Below are 24,896 nucleotides of genomic sequence, written 5' to 3' on the forward strand. Positions count from 1 at the left end.
CACCCCTGCCTAACACCCCTGTCCACCGGGAAGGGCGCAGAGAGCTCACCATTCCTACCATAGCGAACCCTTGCAAACGTTCCAGAATGGAGTCGCCTGAAGAGGTCACAAAGGTAAGAGGGGGCTCCCATCTCGAGTAAGATTAACCAAAGCTTATCCCTCTGAACGAGATCAAAAGCGGATCTAAGATCCACAAAGATCAGGTAGAGAGAACCCTTCCCCAAGAACACCGTTTTCCAGTGTACCAACTGCAACCTAAACAGTTGGTCAATTGTGGAAACTCTAGGACGAAAGCCTGCTTGGAAAGATTTTGTTCATGACCTTAATAGCTTTCCTAGTGTGTCTCCTTCTACCCAAAATGATTCCAAAACCGTCCGAAGATCTCACAGGATATCGTACTCTCCAAGTCATTTGAGAGACTTTGTTAGATAGTCATCATTAACTTCTTCATTTTTATTTTATGGTGTTTAGAGTAGGTCTGTTTTCCTTTTGGTTCTTTTCTATCTTTTCAAATGTAATGTATATATTTGTTTATATTAAGAAGGGAGATGTGTGGCATCCTAAGCATCTGTACTAGTTGCCTACCGCTGTAGAATGTTATGACTAGAAAGTATTTAGCGAGGGACTAGGAGCCTGGCTGAAGGATCTGCAACAGCTTTATGTAACTGCTCCCTGTGGATGAGATCCTCCTTATGAATAAACTTCCTTTACAACTCAAGACTTGTGGACCCATTCTTACACAGTCTCAAAGGATCAAAGTACTCCAATTAAACAAGGAGTGGAGGCATGACCATGTCTAGAGTTACCAGTACTGAAATTCTAAATCTGCTGCCTTATTCATGCCCCTATGTCTTGATAATGGTGGAGTTACCTCAGCTGCAAGTAAACCAGATGGAATCATGGGGGGGAGGGGGGACTCTGAAATACGGTTGTTAACTGGCTGAGCATGCACAAGTTATTTGGTAAGGAAGCTATTGAATGTCCACTCATTGGAAATCTCCCAACAAATCAAAGGTTGCCACATTTCCTTTAAGGTATTGTTATAAACCGATTACACAGGGGTCTTATTATTATTTAAATCACCACATTCAGCAGGTGGATTGACTGTCCTCCGTGAACTCCGGAGAACGTTCTTGCCCTGTCTCGGAGGATCATTTGTAGATCGATCGTGGAACTCGGTCGCCCCCAGCGTTGGAGGGTTAAACATTATCCAGCATGGATGGCGATTTTTACAGTGTTGGTACCCAGAATGAAACACATTGTCCAGCCAATTTCTTGCCCAGGCATACCTGCTCAGTCCACGAATGCTCTTCCCCAACCCATACTGCTCTAACTCTGGATGCTAAGACTTTTGGGTTAAAAATATTAAGGTAGGACATCTAGGGCCTTCGTATTAAGTTATTAATGCCCGATTGGCAAACGTTTTTAAAACGGATGACATTGTTCTCTTGCAGGAGACTTGGGAAAGTAACTCGATAGATTTCGATGGATCTATCTGTCTTAGTCTTCCTGCTACCCCGTCCCACTCCAACAGAGCCTCTACCTTTCTGACCGTATGGATGATTCTGATAAGTGGCCACGCAGAGTCTGTAAGCACACCAGGCTCTGATTTTCAAGCTGTTGTTTATTAGGGGGCTCTGACATTTTTTTGGATTAATTTCCACAACAATCATTTTGTGAATGTGCCCAATCAAAACTTTCTCGCTGTATTCTCATAAATCTCGACACTAGTGGGGACCAAATCTCAACAGGATCTGCAACTATATCTATCTCTGTCTAGGGGGGGATTTTAATGCCAGGGTCCCATATCAGGGGCCTGGGGGTGTTTTACCTGCCGCTAGTCAATCCAATGCAGGGGGGAAAGAATAGCTGGCTCTAATTGCATCTGCCAACCTGTACAAAGTTATGGAGGAGGTCGGCAAGGGTACACAGGGTCTGTCCACCGTTAGAGGAAGGAATAGTCCCTCAATTATAGATTATATTTTTAACCCTCATAATCTGAGGGAAATGCTGTTGGATGGTGCAATTGTCCAAAATGATTATGGTGATCATAATCCAATCGAAATAACCTTGAAGGCACCATACAGGGAAATATCGCAAGAGATGCTTGCTCTGAAAAACGTAACTGCATTTACTAACATTCTTGGGTTATGCTGGAAGCTGCCTGATCCATCCAAGTTCCATAATGAGATGGTAGCCGTAAACGTGCAGATGGTTCTGGACTATTCACGAGAGAATAATGCTGGTGGAACAATTGTTACCTGCTTTCTTGACCTCCGTGAGAGGATAATATTCTCTTTCTCGAAACCTGTCAGGCTTCCTCATTCCTGCGCGGAAGGGAACTCCTCAGGATCCGAGCGATGAACAAATTGGTCCACCTCTTGATACCCCCAATTCCGCTTTACACAAGTCTCAGAGTTTTAGGGTGATAAAGCAGGGGAAAGGGATTAGGAAGAGACCAGCGGGGAAAAGGAATGACACTTGAAAAGAAGAAATAAAAAAGATTATCAAAAGGAAATACAACTACACTCATAAATTCTCGCTAAAATGGTGGTTCCTTTACCTCACACAAGTGTAGCTCTTTCTTCTTTCAATATATGACCATTGAATCTATCATTCTCATTCCTTTAAAACCTAAGGATAGAGAGACAGATTAACATCCATACCTTTTCAAGAAACAATATTGAAATCAAATGCTTATGACCATTTGTACATACCCCAGTGTAAATGAAAAATAAGGAAAATACATTCCTAAAATAAATCCGCCAATAGTGGTTTGTCGCTTGAACACATTGTCATGTTTCAGAATTGTATTCATCCTGAGGAAATATCTATTCCATAGAAAACACTCAGTGTTTCCGTCTGTAGTCATGTAAGATTTGAACTTGACTCCATAGGCTCAAAAAGAATTAGCATGTCCTTAATACAATTATCAACAAACAAAGGAAAAAAAAACTCCTGGTTATTTCCTGATAACCAAGTCAGCTCAAATGTACGTACAGGTAATCTTTGTCCTACCGAGATTCAGAATGAACTGAGACAGCCGAAGCTATCCTAAAAACGTTGTCTCACTCCTGATGAACCTGCGATCCAGCCTGCAAACTCTGATGACTCTGGATACCTTTCTGTGGAGTGCACTAAATCCTGCGCTCCCCCCAATGACAGGTACAGCAGAGTAGTAGTAATATACCTTATTCGGTTATTATGTACCATCAACGTGTACACAAACAAAGACACAATAACGCTAAAACGTGCTTTAAAAATACAATATCAATTAATATATACTTCTTCCAGTTTCGAAGATAAAATGTATAAAATAGTAATATTCCTATCATGTTTTATAAAAAAATCAAATACAAATGCATCATTAGTTCTCCAAATAAAAATAAATCCGCAGCAACATCATATCATTTCATAAGACAACATTCCCGCAGGGGCAGCATAAAACAAAAACCGTGCAATAGCTTCAAAATGTGACTGTACGTGATGCAACCAACAGTCATGTGCAAAAAAGCAAAAGGTTTACAATTACTGTATCCCAATAATAATTCTCACTATAAATATGTAATATAAAAGAGATCCTATCCGACTTAAAAAGAGGAGTTTACAAAAGAAATTAAAAGGGTATTTATAATTCCTTATACAGATCACACAACATTAAATGCGGCCTTTAGAATGTTGTTCCTTTTAAACCAGATTAACTGTAGGTACCTGCTCACTGCAAATACTCTGTTTGGAGTAGTATCGCTTTTTAAAATTCTGAAAGCTACCAAGTGTCTGTAAATTCCCATGTATTGTCATATTGGCACAATCCATTTGCGAAGGGGATTATAATACTCAGGGCAAAAAAACATTATATGTAACTCATTTTTGTCATTTAGACCACATGCTGGCCCATTAATAAAATCTTGTTTCATGTGCCATTTGTAGGTAAAAGATCTTAAAGGGAGGGTCCCATGTCGAAATGGTATGTACAAGCTTCTGGCTAGAAATGGAAAAGTTTGAAAGCTAAAAACAAATTGGTCAAAGGACCATTTGAGCTATTTGTTATATATCCATCATTTATGTAAGCCCAATAACGAGCTTTCACAATCTTAAGTCATCTTTTCAAATTGCAGTTGGATCGTCCCAGTAGCTCTGTAACCCCAATTTCCCCATCCAAGCCGAAACAAGTTTAATCCAAGGAAGAGTCCTAACTGTAAGAAACTGGCTCTATATGTACTACACCAAAATGAGGTATAGTGTGTATGGAGCCCAAGTGTCCGCAGAGGTTAAAGTTAGAACCTTACTCTGTAATAGTGGTAGCTTGGTCGAGCAGTAAGGCAGTATCAGTGGACAGTGTTAAGAATTTGATGTACACACTCAGTCAGCAAATGAATTCACACACTCAAGAACTGAACTCTAGGCCAATTGTTTTTGAATAAAAATATACTGTTGTTTATTTTTAGAACCAAGCAAGCCTGGCACAGGTAAGCATTAAATACTTTTCAGTAGTAAGTTACTGGATAGAGAACAGTTTGAAAATGCAATAGAAATTGTACTTTGTTTGATTTGATTTACACGGGAGCAGTAGTATGCAACACTTAGCAAATACAGTACATTGAAATGAATAGGCTTTTTCAGTAAATTACAGGTAAGTTACTTTTTACGTTACTTTTCTAACTCAGTGCTGGATACCTAGATTCAGCACTGAGATATTTCCTGGAAACAGGTAAGAAATTACGTTTTGGTTATTCGTGCGATTTTTAAAGAATATTTTCAGATTTCAAAACTCCTCACTTCAAAACTTTTTCGAGAAAAAGTGTCAATGTTATCCTATGGGAGGAAAACAGGTCAACGGTTCACAGGTAAGTAAACAACTGTGGGAGTTCACGTTCTGGGCTTAGACTCAGGGGTCCCCCAGGGTCAGTAATGCACTGTTGTTGCACCCTCAGCGGCACTAGGGCGGCCAGGTGCAGAGTATTGAGGCCCAATGTTATCCAATGGGGGATAGGGGGCCTCCGGTTGGTGGCTGCTGGCAAGCAGGCCACTGGGTTGTGGGAGCAAAGCTCCTAGGGTTAAGATCAGGGCAAATGGGGAAACAAAGTAGCACAAAAGGTGCACCCTCAGCGGCACTGGGGCGGCCGGGTGCAGAGTGCTGTTTTGACGTTGGCCGCCCTGTTTTCTATGGAGCACCTCTGGTTTGCAAAAGCACTGCAGGCAGAGAGACGGAGGACTTCTGGGTGCGACCACCAGTTGGAGAGGTAAGTTGGGGAGTTAAGGGTTGGTTAGGCACCGTCGGTTTGGGCACACAAGGCCATGGGGCGTCGGGTGCAGGGGTGCCTTTTGGGGTCGGATCTTCTTACCAGCTCCTGGTCGCGGTTAGGGGGGGCCTTCTGGATTTAGCCTGCAGGTGTCGGCTGGAGGCTTGAGGCAGGTCAGGGGTCACCGGATCTCGGGTCAGGATCGCCGGGGTGACCTCCTCGTGGTATTTTTCCACTCGAGGTCAGGCCGGGTTCGGCGGGTGCAGAGTGAGCTGGATTTGCGGTCTCTGGCTGGCACCAGAAGCTGCAGTTTGAACAAGTCCGGTGTTCATGGTAGATTCAGTCTTTGAAGTGACGGCAGGCAGGTCCTCCGGGGTCTTTGAGGTTGCTGGTGGCAGGACGCACCCGGATTTCGCAGGAGCAGGTTCGAGGGGAGACAGGCCTGTAGGGCTGGGGCCAAGTCAGTGGGCATTGTCCTCTTGTGAGCTCTGCACGGCTCTTCGTCCTTCTTATCTTCTTTTCTAGTCGTTTCTAGATCTGAGGAAGGAAGGTTCAGGGTGCCCCCTAAATTCTAATTTTAGGGGTGTTACAGGTAGGTAAAGGGCAGGGGCCAATGGGTCCCTTCCCTGGGGTGGGTACACCCCCTATTCTGCCACTCTCCAGTGGAGGGGGGCAGAAGCCTGTCCCTGGTTGGCTGGGTTCCCCCATCCTCAAGATGGCGGAGACTCAAGGTTGTGCTTCACCTCGCCTCACCCACCTTAGGGGTGGAGTTGGCAGAGGTTGGCACACCTCTCTTGCTCACTTGTTTTTCCCGCGGGCTCTTCCACCCACAGTGGGGGGTAGAACCAGTGGGGACCAGTTGCTGAAAGCAGCAAATTGTCTGGAGAGGCTCACAAAGGCGGCATGCCTTTGAAGGTTCTTCTTCGTGAACCCTGCCGATCCTGGGGGGATGCTTGGCACCTAGTCCCAGGATGTGCATTGTTTCAGGCCCCTGAGAGCAGCAGCTCTCGACCCAGGGGTCCAGAAGCATGTCTATAGGTGGCAGCCTAGGCTGGCACTCAGTCAGGTCACTAGAAGTTGGTCGAGTTTCAGGGGCCATCTCTAAGATGCCCTCTGTTGTGCATTTTACATTAAAACCCACACTGGCATCAATGTGGGTTTAATGTGCTGAGAAGGTTGATACCAAACTTCCCAGTCTTCAGTGTATCCATTATGGTGTTGTGGACTTCGTAATGACAAACTCCAAGCACCATATACTCTTATTGGCAGCACTGCACATACAGTGCCCAGGAATGGACTTGGGCACTGTAGGGGTACAGGGCTCATGCACCTGTACCCTCACCCAGCTAGAGGGATGACTGATGTATGCCAGGGCAGTGGTTTGTGGGCATGGCACACAGGGATGTGTGCCATGTCGACTCTTCACTTTGTTCTGCACCAAGACACGCAGCCAGCAAAGGCAGTGTGTGAGTGTCAGGGTACAGGGCCTCTAAGGGTGGCACAATAAGTGCTGCAGCCCTTAGAGGCCTTCTCTGGTCACAGTGTCCTTGATACCTGTGGTACCATTTACCAGGGGCTGACATGTGGCCAGAGATGCCAGTTGGGTTTAGGCTTCAATCAGTAGCGGCTCGTGGAGGGAGTTCGGTGGGGCAGTGAGGCGGGGAGGGGCAGGGTGGGGAAATGTAAACACCGGAATATGGATGAACGGAGGTAAGTACACATTTAAATTAATTAAACGAATTTCGTTGCGCGCGCTGCATCGCAAAATGCGATGCAGCGCTACTGCTGCTTAGGTCGTTACAGTGTCCTGCAGCAGAGTACAATGAGAGCCCGCATCTCACTGCTGATGAACCTGAATCCTCCTTCAACCTCAGGAAGTTTGGAAAGCCCAGTTGTCACAGATACACGAGAGTTCCATACTCGGACACTCTCCACAAGGAAAACAAGATAGCAGAAGACACACGAGCCAGCGAAAACGTCGCTGGGCTATTCCGCATCACCGATCTTCTGTTTTGAATTATGCACGCACGCTGTCTTGCAAGATCCCTTTTATGTGCCAGGATTCTACCTTCACAAAACTACTAGTCTTCCATTGCCTCATGGGAATTGTAGTTAGAGTAACTAAAAAAGGAAATAAATAAAATAAACCCTCACCATTCTTTTCTCCGTCCCAGGTTTGGAACTGCTACATAATATTCTGTCTGTAATGAAGGAGCCTCGATCCTTCTTTCCTGACAAAACCCATCTGAGCAGAGTCTGGGTGCCTTCAATGTCCAAGGGCAAACCAATTCCTCTGAAGGGCTTTAAATGCACAGCCCCGTGATCACAGCCTAGTGGCCTTTAAGCATACAGCCTATAAATTAACTATAAATATGAGGAGGAAAGAGGTTATTTCCCAGCAGTGGTCCCTTCTAACTGATACTGCCCGCACTAAGGACAGAAAGTCATTTTGGAGGGCTGTCTGCTGTACGTGCACTTTAGATCAAGGTCGATCAGCGGTAAGTTGTCACAGAAAGGGGGAAAATTAGGTGGCACACTTTGGAAACATTTACTCTAATCCGAGCCCAGTCGGTTTTCAGGTATGGCCAGGAGATGCACCATCATTCCCATCAATTTCATTGCAAGTGAAGGCTGCCATCCAGGAGAGTGTGGAAGAGAAAGTGCCAGGCCCGGATGGTTCTGGATTGATATTATTAGGTGTAACTTGGATCTTTGGGCCCCATATTTGGTGACTGTTTATAACAGTCAGAACAGGTCACAGTGACCCCCTGCTCCTGGGCTGCTTCAGTCACTGTCCTGATTTTTAAAAAGGGCAATAGGGTGGAGCCTAAATGTTACTGCCCAATGTCCCCGATAGACATACCAGCTAAAAGTCTGGGTAGAGTTTTGTATAAGGAGCATTATATTGGGTCAAGTGAAAATAATGTGTTAAATAAATGCCAATATGGATTTCGAAGTGGCATGGGGACGATTGATCAGTGCCTCAACATAAACCTGATTATTGGGAAATACACAGTGGCCAAGCAGTCTGTACTGTATTTAGCCTATATGGACTTTGACAGTGGCCATCAACAGTGTTAACAGGGCTAAGTTGTGGCAATCACTCATCAATTTGCAAACGGATCCATCCCTAATTCACCTGTTGGTTTCCTTGCACATGGACGCTAAGGCTCATGTCAGGTTTGGGAACAAAGAGAAGCCACTGATAAATTCAGTATCAGTCAGGGGATTCGCCAGGAGTCCATTCTAACCCCACTTCTTTTTATTTTGTACATTAATGATCATAGTAGGGAGCTTGCTTAGAGCACCCCCATATATCCCTATGGTAAATGGTGCCCCCTTTCGTCATTATTGTATGCAGATGACATTGTGCTAATCGACTGCACCCCCAAAGACTTGTGTCATCTAGTATATTCCTTTGGTCATTTTATGCCAGGTTTCAGCAAAGACTCAATCTTTTGTCACACTGTTATTGATATAATTGAAACACTGTTAGCGTGTGCAGGGGACCGTTATTCTGTTTTACTTGTGGATATCCACATGTTGGGGAGGAGGGTGGCTCTCCCTACCCTTATGCACCGCAATCCTCGCTCAGTACTAGAGTATACTTACCTGCGTATTGCCCAGGAGCGCCAATACCCTATAGAACCACCTACCAAGCAGTTTCACTTTTTTGATTCCAGACTGTTTTTATTTAGACCGCTGGTCGTTAATATCCTAAACCTGAAGATTTTATGTATTTTTGTTATGCATTTTAAATAATTTGCATGTGGTCTTTGCTATTTTGCTTGTTTTGCATGCTTTTATGGCTGTGTGCAGCCGAATAAAGAGAATTTTGAGTCTGACAGCTGGAATAGAAATGGAGCCAAGAAAGCATGCACTCGACTTCCTGGAAAGCCTCATAGAGGGAGCCCACTTCTTCCTCACCCGCCCATTCACAAAACTCGACAGGGAAGCCGTCCTCCCCAGAGGGCTTTGCAGTACAGTAACTAGAGATGGCCTGTGCTAGCTCCATTTCAGTGATTTCTCCCTGGAGTAGGTCTCTACTGAACTCGCTGAGGTTAGGGAGGCGCACAGTGCCAAAGAAGACCTCCATGCAGATAGGGTCAGCCACCACTTCCGGAGCATACAGGGCCCAGTAAAAGACCACAAATTGATCCACAATATCCTGTGGACAATTTAGAATAGTAAAACAATCAAAGAGAGTGGAAGAGCACAATATTAAATCGAGGATCCTCAACGGAGATTCCTGTAGTACCCTCAACAGTGACGTTCTGTCAGTGGCATGTTTTCCGCTGACATACTGATGACTGATACTGACATCATTGGGTCTGTCCTCCACCAGAAGATGTCTCTCATGGCAGAGACAGAATGTCAATGCTGAGGGTCCTACAAGAATCTCCGTTGCGTATCCTTGATTTGATATTGTGCTCTTCCACTCTCTTTGATACTTTTGGTATCGCCAAGTAAGCTGAGTGGAACAATTTCCTGCTTCTCCCTCCCACTTTGATTTTTGAAGACAGTTGAGAATAATGTCATCCGTTGATTTAATGGCAAGAATGGCTAGCGCAATCTAGCGCTGGTGCAGGTGAGCTGCAAGTAGCCTCCCCACCTTCTTGTCCTGTTGATAATGATTGCCCTTCAGCCACTGGAGTGCATACTCTGTCTTAGAGGTGTTTAGTGCATTAAGGTCCATAGTGGCCTTCTTCAGGTGTGCCAGAGCGGGTTTGGCAGTATAGAGCCAGGTGAGGGACACAATATCATCCTCGAGGGCTTTCTGTTGCGTTGCCCTCTGGGCATTGGCGAGGGCAGCATCTCATCAATTTGTCCCCAAATTGTTGTTTTGATGGCTGCCCAAAGAACAAGGGAGTGGTGACCAACCCCTTGTTGTGATCTAGGTGCGTGGTGACTTGGAACCATAATTTAAACTTGCCCTGGGCTTAGCGATAACTCAATGTGTTGAGGCTCCAGGGCCTTTGGCCTGGGAAAGAGTCTAGGGAGAGGGTAGTCGGGCATGGTCTGAAATCTTGCCCTCCAAGATTGGGGACTCCCGGAAGAGGACGACCATCAACTGGGAGACCAGGAAAAAATCTAAACAGGACTGGGTGACGTGTACCGGCAAAAAGAAAATGTATTCCTGGGCCCCAGGGTGCGAGAAGTGCCAACGATCCACAAGGTCGTGGTTCAATAAGATATCTCCCAGGAGGGCCCAGGTAGCCTTATTGTCACGGTCCAATGGGCCCAAGCGATCAAAGACCGCGTCTCGGGCTAGGTTCCTGTCCCCCCCCCCCCACTGAGCCAGTTGGTGGCCCTGATTCCAATGAGAAGGCAGTTGATCTGGAGTGAGAGCTGACACTTGGGTCCTGCGGTATGTACACTCAGCCAATGCAGAGCGTGTGCTGGCCTATATGGAGTTTGACAAAAGCATGTTCAGAATAGTGAAGGGCAAAGACTTGCATAAGAGTATCACTACGTCACATTTCCTAGGCTGCCCAAGTCCCAGTCCTTCGGCTGCCGCGCAGCTACCATGGACCACCTTTCCCATCCAGTCACTTCTCATCTTTCTCCACTTCCTCCTGGGAGAGGTGGTTCTATTGCAATAGGGCCACATCGATTAGCTTAGACTGTAAGTAGGACAATACTTTTTTGCATTTAATGAACTGCATGAGACCATTGGTGTTCCAGGAGATGGCCTGCAAGGGCGCAGTGGGCTCGGTGGTGGGTGCGGCCATCACGATGCAGGAGCCCTAAAGTGTGGGGGGTGATAGGAGGAAGAAAGCAGGGGGAGAGAGGGAGGATAGGATAGAGAGTAAGTGATGAAGAAAGAGAAAAAGAAAGAAAAAAAGAGAGAGAGAGAAGCCCCTGGACGAGGGTGGGAAATAGAAGTGGGCAGTGGGAGGGGGAAATGGCAGGTGAGAAGGACAGTAAAAGTACAGGCCGGATGGGTTAAGGCCCAGATCTATTGGCACAATCAGGGAATGTGAGATGAGGTCAGGCGATTGGGAAAGGTGGGAGCCGAGGTGCGACCTGGATGGAATCCAGAAACTGTGCACCGCGAATCTAAACTCGGAGTCTGTGCGTGCCAGAGGTCCCGAGGATGGGGATGGAGGGTTACCAAGGCAGTGGAGGAGCCGTGGGGCTGAAAGAAGATTGTGCCTGGGGCACAGGGTCTTAGGTACACGAGGGCCTAATGTGAATGGGGATGTTAGCATACAGTCCTTGGCATGGGGCAGTAGGAGAGCAGAGGGAAGGTGGGCTGAACAGCATGAGATGGTGATTTAGGCCCACCCCACCAGGCAGCAGTGGCCAACAGAGCGCAGGAAATGGCAAACCATGGTGAAACATAGTAAAACATTGTGAAATTGTGGCAAGGCAAAGCAAAACAGTGAAATACAATGTAAAGCATTACAAAACGTAGCCAAACATTGCAAAACAGTTTCAGCGGGGATCAGGATTTATCATGGCCTCGATCGTCTGTAAGGTCAGCTACCGCTTTGAGGGCCATGTCTTGTGAACAAGCTGAATGGTCTTGCAGTCTGTCCCTATGGTAGCCTCCTCTGGAGCCCTGACTCCCGCCTGTTGGGGTGAGGGATTGTCCGACTTGGTGGGTGTAACCAGGAAGGCCAGAGGTACCATGTCCAACCTGTGCTCTATGAGGCCATCCAGGGGATCCAGGAACTCCGTGGACTGGCCTTCGTGATCCACATGTGTGCTAGTTCAAACAGTCTGAATTTGATGCCCAGTTTCTGCAGCTAGGGTCGCTGGGACAGGAAGGCCTTCCTCCTTTTGTTGTTCTCTTGGGAGAAGTCAGCTGCAATGTGGATCTTGTGCTCTTCAAAGTCATAGTGACCATGGGAGCAGGCAGCAGTCAGGAGTTGCTGTACCTGTTCATGGCCGAGAAAGAGGGCAATGAGGGGGCGCGCCCACTCAAATGCTGCAGGGAGTGAAGGCAGTGGGTCCTCTGCATTTCCAAGGAGAGAGAGAAAGCCAGCCCCATGAGAGTGGGTAGAAGGAAGTTCTGAACATCTGAGCCTTTAGAACGTCCTGAGAATTAAAAAAATTGGACACTGCCCTTGCAGCTCCAGTCCTCCAGGTCCGTGATTTTGTTGTCAGAGCTCCTTGTCCCAATCCGGTATGCAATTGAGGAGTTTTTCCACTGTCGAAAGGCAGCCCTCCATCCCCTCCTCCCGGTCCTGAAAGCCTGCTATCTCAGCCCGACTCTATCTTGATTCCGTGGTGAGATCCGACATCTTGGCATCCATACCCTGCAGGAGGCATCCGACCGCAGAGATCTGGAGGATATGATCCCTCACGGGTTCAGGGGGTCGGCAGGACGAAGCCACAGTGGACGGAGCAGGGGACGCCACCGGTGGCAGAGCCAAGGGGCGAGGGTGCGAGACAACATCTGTGAAGAGTTAGTTGGAGGGTTGCCTTACCGGAGGGCATCACTGAGTTGGCGGGCGAGGAGTGAAGGGACCCAGCTGCCTGGTGGGGTTGGTGCAGATCCTAGGTGGCCAAAGAGCAGACCCCATCTGTTGTATACAGGGCTGACAGGTCTAAGGTGCGCAGGAGGCCAGTGGTAGACAGGAAGTTTGAGAGGAGAAGCAGAAGTACTGTGGAGGAGGACAATGTCTGGTGTTTGGGAGGTGGGTATAGGCCCTACGTGGAGAAGGACAATGAGGGAATGAAATGCACCTGGGGAGGAGGGGGAACTCAGGCCACTCACCCCAGAGCAGGCCTAGTAAGTCTGGTCCATCCCCGCATGGCTCCCAGGACCAAACAGGCAAGCCATCCCAGCCCAGACTGTATGCCATGCGAAGGGCAAGCACTATGATGGTCACTGCAGGGGGTGCCCAGGAGCCCTCAGTGAGAGTAAAGTTCTGCTGGAGCCCCTGCTCTGTGGCTGGCCACTGAGGCAGTCTAGGCCGCTGTCGTGCAGTCTCCTGGCAGCCTCAATGGGCTGCTGTCAGACCTGACACACCCTCCTCCGATCACTGGACCAAAGAGCAAATGGTGCTGTCCCAGCATGGACCGCCCTTAGGCCTCCCTGGGTGACGGTGCTGCTACAGGTCCTCAAGGGGAGGTGTTAGTTCTTACTTCTGGAGAGTCCTTGGCGTGCGGCAAGAAGAGGGCCAGAGGCACCCCTGCAAAGGCCTGAAGATAGTGCAGGGGTGGTGGGACGGACCGTGCCTGTGCCGTGGCCCCCCATTGGGCCGCCACGCCTCCTGGAACTGCAGAGGGCACGTGTAGAGTAAAGTTGTTGTGGGTGGCGATCCCCGGTTTGCGGCTAGAAGGACCGGGAATGCCACTATTAAGATTGTCAAGTGGCAAATCGGTAAGGCGCAGCGGGCCGCATCGGTAAGGCGCCGCGATGCAGTCGTAGGGCTCACCTCAGGCTGGGTGCGTCTCTCCCGGGGAAAACATCCATTACAAAGTAGGCATTACATCGTAATGACTTTACAACGCAAGTCGTTACAACGATGCGTTGTTACAGAGCATGCCATTACAACGCAAGACGTTACAACGACTTGCTGTAGGGGGCAGAAGGTGCTGGATTTGTTGGATTTTCAATCCAACACCTTCCCTACTGTTGCACACACTGGATTTGGAATAGTAAATTATACGATTCTAAACTCCAGTGCCCCCCCTGCAGCAAGTCATTGCAACGACTTGCGTTGGAATGGCATGCAATGTAACAACACGTCGTTGTAACGACTTGCGTTGTAATGGCATGCTTTTTAAACGCATGCATTGTAATGAGTGCTATTCCTCTCCCGGTAATGCGGTAGGCCCTACTGCAGTCAGTAGTGTATGTATTTATATTATCTTGTGAACACAGGGTTTTGTGAAAGGGGACGGACAACTCTGACAAACTCTGAATCAGGGCTAGTTCAGGGATGTATTAAACCAAACAGAAGTTCTGAATGCAAATAAATATCTTACTGTTGATGATTTCTAACAAGGTACTGCCTTTTTTCCGTTTAAGTCCAAATACTTCTGCACTAGTGACTTAAAATCATTGTATATTTCTGTTTGATTGGTTTCAAACACGAGTACTTTTGCCATCACCATTCGCACCAGTAAAATGAAACACTATGGTATTTCTTGCATCAAGTTAGTGGTGATATGAACTATTTCTTGTACTTGTAAAGTATTGTTCATTATTTTGAAACAAATTGAGCTAGATCTCTTCTGGGTAAAGTTAGATGAATGGGTAGCACATGCCAAATTAATGGGGTTTGGTAAAAAAAATATGTACTTCACATATGGCTTCAGAATACCTTAAGACAACTCTAGCTACAGCACTGATAATGGAAGCTGTGAGGAGACACCTGAGGAACTAGGGACTTTTGAGTACACATAGGTGGGAGGATCATGTTCCATACATCATGATGAGTAAAGTCTAAGACCTGCACCTTCCTTTTGTTCTGATTTCTAATTCCTCAAAATCTCTTTTGAGCAGATGGTGAACTGCGAGACGTTGATGATGACACCATCATGAAAGTTACACGAGAAGCTAATGAGCAGGTCGACCAAGAATTTGATAACAGAATCAAGCTGTAAGTAACACATAAAGAGGAAAGTTCTGAGTTCATTAAGGGATGGAAAAGGGACATCAGTCTCTGCCATAGGAGAAATGGTTAGTAAACATTGGGTGATGGAGGCTGTGTACAAAGGGATCAAAGCCATGTAAACTCAATGCTGAATGGTACCAGGACTAGAATTTAACTTCCTGTCAGGTAGCTCCTTGTTGAGATAACAAGAGTCACAAGTTAAAGCTTCCAGAATAAATGGGGAATCAATTTCAAAACATGGAATTACTTTGTTCTTTATTGCAAGTTTCTCACAATTCTGGGAATTTTAATACAAAGATTAGCATCTGCTCTGAACAGGTAGTAAATGTCAGTATGGAGCTGATGCAGGTTGGTGGTGTGGGGCAGGCGGTAAGCTGGGAGGGTGTTGAGAGTGTGGACAAGCTGTTAATTGTCTTGAGGGTGATTGTCTGCTCCTTTCGTGCTTGAACGGACAGGCAAGGGTAAAGATGTGCCTTTGTCCTGTATTTTTTGCCCTGATTGTACTAATTGCAGGACTGCATCCGGAAGCAGGTGGATAAAGTGAGTGGAAAAAAGCCCAGAAGTTGTGAAAACATGTAATAAACAGCCAAATAATTAATTATGAGTCTGTCATGTTCTCTGTTGTGGGCCTCAAACTCCAAACTAGTGATTACCGGTAAATGGAGTAGTTATACCTGATCAGTGTCACCATGCCTGTTATCACCACAACACTTTGCTGACTGCTAGGAATGATATCCTGTGAGAGAGAGTAGATGCACACTGAGAGAGAGGGTTCATCCACAGAGACAAAGCGGTATGACGACGGAGTGTGTTGTTATGAACACTAAGTGAGACAGGCTGTGAAAGCTAAGCAAGAAAGTTTGTGTACACTGTGTTACAATGTAGACTGTTGGATCGTTGAACACAGAGGCATGTTGTAAATACCTTGTGAGGGATTGCTGGGAAAATGGGAAACGGGGAAAGAGGTTGTGATGAAGTCTCTTGGTCTATTGTAAGTGAAGATGGATTTATTTGTCTATATCATATGTACGCCTCACCCACCATCAAGCCTCGCTTCCAACTCATTACTACCACCCACGAAATCTCTCACACCCCACATTCCATCTGATTCTAAGTCTCCCAGGGTACCTGGACACCCCACACTTTCCCCCTTTACACCAAATGAATGTCCTCATTATAACTTATATGCATGCACCAACTTAGACAGAGCACCTAAACCCAGATGAGGTACAAATATAGACAAATATGAATAAAAACTATAACATATTTTGATTTTAAAAATGAGCTGAAGAAAGAGAGAGAAACAAACCAAATATTAACTAAAACAAGTGTTTTCATGAAATGTATAGTTCAATTATATATGAGCTTCCCCATACTTATTCTCCTATGGAACTACTTTGTTAGAATTAAAAAATAACATCATCTTGTAAACGTTTTTGGGGCCTGACACTCCTATTCCTGTGTCATGTGCCAACTACCCCACCTTTGACCTGCGATGGACCGTCAGCCTCTTGGTTTGTTCTCAGTCCTGTATTAGGTCCTATTTCTGTGGTACTCGTGGTATCCCTCCTTTGTGTCTCCAACCCATATTTTGTAAACACCCCCACTCACCAAATTCCAAATCCGATCATCTTCTACTTTGACTGCATTCTTAAACAGTTTAACAACTCTTTGGGGACTCACATACTTGGTAGTTTTTGTCATACTTGTAAGTAATGTTATCAAATCACCCACAGATACAACTGTATGCTTTACCGTATATCTCCAGTCATATTGCTGTTTCCTGCTCCATATTTTTTCTTGTTGTCTAATTTTCCAATCCAGTTCCACATTTTCACCCTGCACCTTAAGATGATTAATCCAAGGAGTGTGACACCACCAATCTCTTCCCTCACCTCAACCCCTGCCTGAGCAAAGAGCCCACACCCCACCTCATTGCCCCACTTGTGGCCAGGTACACAGCATTGCTGCTAAGAGGGGTGTCTTGGGTAGAGAAAATCGCTGCGGCTTTGCCAAGTTGGGTTACCCTTGGCCGGTAATAGCTCCCCCGTCCCACTCACTGTGAATATAGGCTACACCTGTAAATCTCCCTACCTCAGTCTCGTACCAGACAGCCGCTGCACACTAGTCCTGACCTCATTGGCATTTACGGTCCCTGGTCGACCCATGGCCGCTGCCCTTTGAGGCTGAATGACACCTGATACCTCTGCCTCCCTGCAGACACCGGCTGGTCTAGTGGTCATCCGGGGGCACCCCTGTGTAATAAGGATGCCGAGGCGGTTTGTAGGTTTCTTCTTTAAGTGTATTGCAACAGCCCCAAACACGTCTAATCAGAAATGCACCCCAAGTCAAACTGCTCAAAAAACAACCGTGGAATGGTAAGTGGAATGTGGTAGGGAACCAATGGTAACAGGGAATAGGTAACATATCATAATACCTGTCCTCGTGCAGGTGAGTCGCGTGCCAGTTGTTGTCGCGCGCCATCGCAGGGGCATAGTTCGCGACAGCAACTGTCATTACAACACCTCTTCCTCTCTTAAAACAATAAAGAAAAGTGAGGTGTTAATAACATACAAAGTCATTGAGTTTTTTTGGTATGTTAATGAGTCTACCAAATCTTCCGGTGATACCATGACTGCCACCTGCATCATCTGATTCTGAGTGTGAATTAATTTCACCACTAAGATCAGACATGGAAGGATCAGTAGGCTCAGAGGAAAATGGAACATCATCAACATTTGAGTGATTATCTCTGCAAAACATTTCATTGTTACATTTCATGGATCTGGGTAAATTTTCTGGTTCATCATAATTAACCCATAAATCATTGCTACACCTGTCATTATGTTGCTGATTGTGTAAAGATTGTTTGACATCTACAGTGCACTTTGCTAATCTGTTCATTTGCCATACTTTGCCATCGCTGAGTTTGGAAGCATTGTTATACAACTTGCCGATGCGAAGGGGGGTGGTGAATTCAATTCAATTCAAAAACTTTATTCGATCATTGATTAATAATCATAAAAGTACATACATACATAAGTAATAAAACATGAGGGTACAGCAGGTTTTAAGTTAATCACATATCAAAAAAGGGTGCTTTTCCTCAAGCGTATCGATTTTAAAATATATACAGCAGTAAAAAAACAGATGTCCTGTGAATTAAGTCCAAATAAAAGCCCCATGGCCGATACAATAGTGGATACATTATATTTTTTGAAAAGCGGTTTCAGATATACTTTTCGAAGGTAGAGATAAAGAGGGCATAACAATAAAAAATGCTCCGTACTTTGCTTTGTGGTCCCATCACACGGACAGGGGGCAGTAGTATAGGTCTTCATTACAGGATACGCAACAAGCAAATGAACAATCCCCATCCGTAATCTTGTCAATACATATTGGTGGGATCGGATAGTAACCAATTTAAGGTATCCTGAAAGCCCCATTTCTTCCTTAGTGTATCTGTCGTAAAAAACATGTGAGGAGAACTGAGCAGTAGCTGCGTTACGCTTCACCATGCTAACCCTCAAAAATTCATGTTTAATCTCACTCTTCGGGATATCTAAAACACAAGAAGGGTTATCACGCACCGTGAGATTAAAAACATCATTAAATGTTCGGATAATATAGTTAAGCCAGGGGATGCGGGAACATTTGTCCATGTGAAGACAATCTAAAATAATCTTTCTTGTAAAACCAGTCTGTTCCTTAGCCCATATAGATCTCCATACTAACAGGGGTCTTAATCTGATCAAGTCAGATAGATGTTCTAGACCAACCTCCTGATGGATCAGCTTTGTTGAGGCAGAAGATGGTAAACACAGGAGTTTTTTGACAAATTTGTTTTCCTCAACCTGGAGCATGTTGTTATTACAATGGCCCCACACTCCTGAGCCATATAGGGCCAGAGCAACACATTTATGGCGATATAGGTACAACATGTCTGGTATCCGTCTTGAGCCTAACTTGGATGCAAACCTAAATATGCCAAAAGAACACTTGGCCATTTTGGCTCTTACATTAATCATTTCAGGTGTCCACATCCCCCCACTGTTAAAAGTGATACCCAGATAACAGAATTTGTCCACCACTTTTATAGTTTGGTCCATAACTGTGAAGGGCCTTACATTTTTAATTTTCTTCCCACAGGGCATTATAAAAGTTTTCGAATGATTAATTTTTAATTTTCTCCCATTAATAAAATCTGCAAATTTATTCATAAGTTTTTGCAACCCTAGAGGGGTTTGTGAGAGCAGAACCGCGTCATCCGCGTAAAGCAATATTGGGATGGAAAGGCCGCCAGCAGTCGGTGCATCTGCACTGATGGTCCGTAGTTCCGACTCGATTGCATTAATAAAAAGGGAGAAAAGAAGAGGTGCAAGGACGCATCCCTGCCTAATTCCAGAACCTACTTTAATACTGGGTGTACACTCCCCCGATTGCCCGTATCGTATCTTAGCCGTCAGATTCCTATAAAGTTGGGCCAAGAAATAGATAATATCCTGTGGAGCACCCATGTCCAACAAGGTTGACCACAGAAGGCCATGGTCAACCAAGTCAAATGCACTGGTCAGGTCGGCAAAGCAAAGAAACAACGAGCCTTGTTTAGCCCGTGTATATTTGCATATGATAAGGTCTAAATTAATGCACTGTTCTATGGTGCCTAACCCCTTGCGGAATCCGTACTGAGAATCCGCAAGAATCCCTTTATCTTCTACCCATTCCTCCAGGCGACTCAGTAATACCCTACTCATAATTTTTAGGGAAGCAGTGAGGAGAGAAATCGGGCGGTAGTTTTTTGCCTCACCCCTCTCCCCTTTTTTATACACCGGGATAATGATTGATTCCCCCCAAGTCTGTGGGGCCGCAATCATTGCAGCAGCATTAAAAACCTTTGTTAACAATGGGCTCCATATGGAAATCTCGGCTTTATAAAGGTCAACGGGTACCCCATCAGGGCCCGGCGCATTTCCCCCCTTACTGACCCGGATGGCAGCATCCACCTCAGAGACTGTGATATTAAGAGGTATGGGGATAAAAGCCAGGGTTTCCCTATCCCCCCCTACAGCTAGTCCTTCGGGGTTAAAAATACTAGTAAAATGAGCCACCCATTGATCCTCAGATACCTGGGCAGACATTACCGGGACTTCTTCATTTTGGAGGAAGGGACTATTGACAGTGGACCAGAAAAGCTTGGTATCCTTAAGATCCACTGCCTTAGTCAGGTTGTTCCAGGCCTCTTCCCTTAGTTCCTGTTTCCTATCCCTCAGATGAATTGAGTATTCACTTCTGAGGGTTTTAACTGCTTCCTTATCTCTGGGTTTACCCTTAAGAGCAACTTTGAGTCTTTGTAAGGATTTAGTACATTCCCTGTTAAACCATCCCCCGTTAATCCTAGGGCCCTTTGATTTTCTTCCAGTTAAGATTTCTGCAATGTTTTTATTAATGATGTCGAAACTAGCTAGAATATCAGCATTATCCTTTTCGGGTTCGAAACAGCATTCCACCTCATCTATACAAGCAGACACAATGGTACATAGTAAATGTTCCTCATTTTGCCTACCCCATTTAATTCTAGGGCCATTGGGTCTATGTGGAACTACATCTGTCACTGCACCATGTAACGCCTTTACTTTATCCCCCCACAAGGAGAGATACATTGTTAGACAGTTATGATCGCTTAGGGCTGGGTCTACTATTACGGGTAAGGAACACAAAGCTGTAATACTGGAGGAGACAATGAGGTAGTCGATAACCGTGGCACAATTCCTACCAATAAAGGTCGGTACCGAATTGCCCTCACTGTCTACGCCAGGTAACATAATGCATAAATCCATTTTAAGCATAAGAGTGTTTAGGGATTCCCCATAAACCGAATGTAAAAAATGGGTCTGATCTTCCCCCACCTCATCCCCATGCCCACACACCCTTTTGCCAACAAATGGGCACATGTGAATGTTGAAATCTCCGCCCCACAAAATATCAAAAGACACATCACTGCGCCCATATAACCTTTCCACCTCCGCTTCAAGTTCATCAACCATATCTGTTTTTGAGTGGTTAAAGACATTGTTGTAGTGGTTTATAACTAAAACATTTCGCCCATTCCTGTGTTGTAACCACAACAACTGAGAGTGCAGACCGACGGTCCGGTGGATTTTTACTCGAACCGGTAACCTCACAGAGAGCAATATCACCATTCCACCACTGGCTCTCCCCATGTTGGATGGCTGAGCATGGCAATTATAGGCAGCATACCCATCAAGATAGACATCTTCGGCCGCCCAAGTCTCCTGGAGACACAAGATGTCAAATTGGGTTATAAATTCTAACCATCCTAGACGATCTATCTTGTTATTCCACCCAGCAATATTCCAACTCGCCATCTTATATCCCCGTTCTGTTAGACTAACAGCCTCAATAGATGGTGGGGGTAAGGTGTGGACATGGGTTACTTCCCCTGGCACGGGGTCTTCAGATAGTCTGGTCGGACTTGTACTTCCATTGGCCGGGGTAGGAGTATCTGAGTTACAGTGAAGCTGCCCAGAATTACGTGTATTACCCCCAGAGCTACAAGTAGCATTGTACCCATTGGGTGGGTTAATATCAGTTGAGCCTTTTTCCCCCGTGCCTACACCCGTGTCTCCCCCTGTGTCTCCACAGGATTCCTTATCCCCCTCCCCTGTGGCTCGATGGCATCAGTCACAGTCTTCCAGGCCACTAAACACGTCAAACCTGTTGGTGGTATCTAGGGGTGTAAAAGGTTTGAGATGATCCATTCTCCTGTGTGTTGGGGAGTTGTACCTTGGGCCTATAGTATTCCACCCATACAGATCTCCAACTATAGGTGGTTGCTTGTCGTTAAATATAGGGCCGTTATTGTAGACAGGTGGACGATATGGGTTTGAGAGCATTTGCCTCAATAACGGGGGCGGGGCGGCTCACTGTGATTGATGATTAGGTGGGAACACCACTGAGCGAGGATAAAAATATGTTAGGGGACGGGGGGTAATAGATTTACTACCATGGTCAGACGGCCAGTTAAGTATAAAATGGACGGCATTCTGATCTCTAAAATTAATGACCACTATGTCTCCCTCAATATCTTTAGGTCTTCCTCCCAGCCAAGGAAGGCGGCGGACATGGACAATTTCTCCATTGATATTATTTACAATAGGTCTGTGTAGACTTAACCAATGCGATATTTTATTTTTCAACTGGGCAAAGCCCTCCCGTTTGTTCTTCTCCAGCTCTGGTACCCCAGTAAGGACTACTACAAAGGGTACAGCTTCTGGTGGGAGTTCTGGAAGGGGGCCCTTGTTATAATTACCTCGAGCCGGCCGCTCGTTTCCTCTCTCTCTATTTTTATTCCCTGGGGCTTGACCAAGATTATTCCGCTGTCCATTAGACGTTACAGCCAGGGACAATGTGGGTTTACTGTTAGGTCCAACAGGGTTACTCCCTGATGTACTTCCACTCATATTATTTGAGGATTGAGGCAGAATGGTAGTCTGAACAGGGGTAGGTATAGTAGTTATAGCAAAAATACCTGATGAAGAGGGTAAAATTGGGGTTTGTATAGGGGGATTAGGCAACACTTTATTAGTCACTATCTTGGTTCCCAGTTCATGTTCTATCTTCCCAAGTCTGTCTTCTAATTTACTACGTCTATCTACGATAGCCAGAGTATAGGTCCTCATTATAGACTCTATGCTATCGATCAAGGCCCTGTTTGGAGGTTCCTGTAACGTCACCACCGTGGGGGGGCTGTCGGCGGTGGAGATGACAGGGACGGTAAGGGGAGTTACACATGGATGCGTAGGTGATATAACTATCCTTCCTTTATCTGTTACTTTAACCCGTCCTCCCCTAGTACTGTCGTCCTTTTTAATGCCAAAGTCTGCATAATTAATTTTCCTCTTTGGAAGGTCAGATTTTTTACGCCTTTTTGTCGGAGGAGGGCCATAGATTTTAAGTGGCGTGACTTTTTTTGCCCTACTTTTAACTACTTTTGTTTGTTTAGGGATAGGGGTAATTTGTGCTTTGGTTGTAACAATAGATTTGGTTGTACTGGGAGTGGTAACAATGGTTGACAATTTACTAGTAGTGCCTAAGGGTTCAAATTCGCTCGTAGGTGTTCCCTCTCTAAATATTAGAGGGATGCTGTCCTGCGAGGGGATGCAGATATTTTCAGTAAGAGTTCCGTCCCCCGTAGAGCTAATTAACACTGGTGACACCGGGAATGGTCTATTCTTTAGGCTTTCGACCGACCGCCGTCGCTCAGCCCGAAGTTCTTCAAGGGTGGGGGTAGTTGGAGAATCCAAGAGTTTTCTTAAAGTAATTATCTAATTTCCCATTTATCAAACTCACCGGCTTCTCAGGGCCAGGCAACTCCGGGGTTTGTATTTCGATTGACATAATGATTGATAATATAATGTACCCCCCAAGCACTTACACAATAATCCTAGGCTGTTCAGTAATCGACCAGGGATTCTGGCTCAGTCCAGTCTCTGTGGGTCTATGAGGGTCTCAGAGGGTCCGCCCTTAGTCCGGGCTTTGTCCCGGGTGATGTCCCGCACACGCGTCCCGCTGACGCGTAATGACTGCAGGTCTTATGCTGACTGTGGATAGAGGGGGCGGAGTCACGGGAAGAGGCGGCAGGTGTGCTCGATGGGACACGCACAGCCTGCTGGGCCTCGCAGTCCCGTCCTCCTGCACAGCAGCTCCCCACTCGATTTCCAATGCCCAACGGGGCTCCTTGCACACAGGTTCAAAGATGCAAATGCCCAACGGGGCTCCAGAAGACAGCAGGCAAAACGGATCAAAGACTCCTCTGCGAGCGGCACCCGCGAAGCGGGGGCCGCGAGGGGTTATCAGCGGTCAGCAGGTCAGCAGGGGGCGGAGTCACGGGTCAGCAGGGGGCGGAGTCACGGGTCAGCAGGGGGCGGAGTCACGGGAAGAGGCGGCAGGTGTGCTCGATGGGACACGCACAGCCTGCTGGGCCTCGCAGTCCCGTCCTCCTGCACAGCAGCTCCCCACTCGATTTCCAATGCCCAACGGGGCTCCTTGCACACAGGTTCAAAGATGCAAATGCCCAACGGGGCTCCAGAAGACAGCAGGCAAAACGGATCAAAGACTCCTCTGCGAGGCAGCTCACGCTCTCTCTCGCTGCGCCTGGCCTCCTAACCCTTCGTTTTAGTTCACGTTTCAGCGCGCAAACAACTCCACGAATTCACTTTCCCTTTTTCTTCCACAGAGCCCACATCGACTCCCACCGCGTCAGAACAGATCACAGAGGCACCGGGGTTATTTCACGCTGATTATGCGTGTGGAGGAACAACTTCATGAGAGGAAATGCTGCAGGGCAAGCCGAACTCCTTGTCGACTCCAAGCACTCCAGCGCGTTTGCTTATTTTCCCCCAGCTGCTATTACAAAACAGAAACGATGGAAGTCGGGCCTTTCAAACGGCTCTGCGATGTGCTCCAGCGCGTTTGTCAGGAAACGACCTTGAATCTCAAAAAAAGAAAGAATGTGAAATCCGAGCCTGTCAAGCGGCTCTATGACGCAGTCCAGCGCGTATGCTGGTATCGAAGAAAAGCGGGCACCAAAGTACAGCGAACCACAAAGGTGAGCCGAGTAACGGCTCCAAGACACGCTCTGGTCACGTGGGGAATTTATTTTCTCCTTTTTTGACTTTTTTCTCCATACGATCTTCAACAAAATCATCACACTTGAAGGAGTGTTCCTTGACTCCATGTCTATTATTGTACCCTTCCTTATAACACCTTTGTGCTTTCGCTATATTGTTTCTGGTGACCATTCAATTCGTTTTGATGTAGGCATCCATCCCATGTCCTTGGTGATGGGTTGTCTACTTCTCATGAGAACAAATGGAGATTCACTTGTGCTTGAACAGGGTGTGATTATGTGAGCCCATATGAGTTTAAACATCTCTTCTTCCCAATTGAGCTTGCTATTTCTGGATAGTGGTATGTTGCCTTTTGACTCTGTTGAAGCGTTCAACAAGTCCATTTACTTCTGAATGATAGAGTCAAGTAGTGTTGTGAGTTACGCAGT

The 24,896-nt window shown here is 46.2% G+C and overlaps 1 protein-coding gene across 2 annotated transcripts in view; it reads left to right on the forward strand.

Moving 5' to 3' along the window:
• Window positions 1-24,896, forward strand: part of LOC146856657 (lactoperoxidase-like) — a 1,363,087-nt gene that overhangs the window by 167,874 nt on the left and 1,170,317 nt on the right. For both annotated transcript variants that reach the window (XM_085654837.1, XM_085654836.1), the window contains exon 3: window positions 14,707-14,803. In XM_085654837.1, coding sequence (XP_085510963.1) covers window positions 14,707-14,803 — 97 coding nt within the window. The remainder of the gene's footprint in view (window positions 1-14,706; window positions 14,804-24,896) is intronic.

The sequence above is a fragment of the Triturus cristatus genome, chromosome 4_1, assembly GCF_964204655.1.
Source record: "Triturus cristatus chromosome 4_1, aTriCri1.1, whole genome shotgun sequence".
Lineage (NCBI taxonomy): Eukaryota > Metazoa > Chordata > Amphibia > Caudata > Salamandridae > Triturus > Triturus cristatus.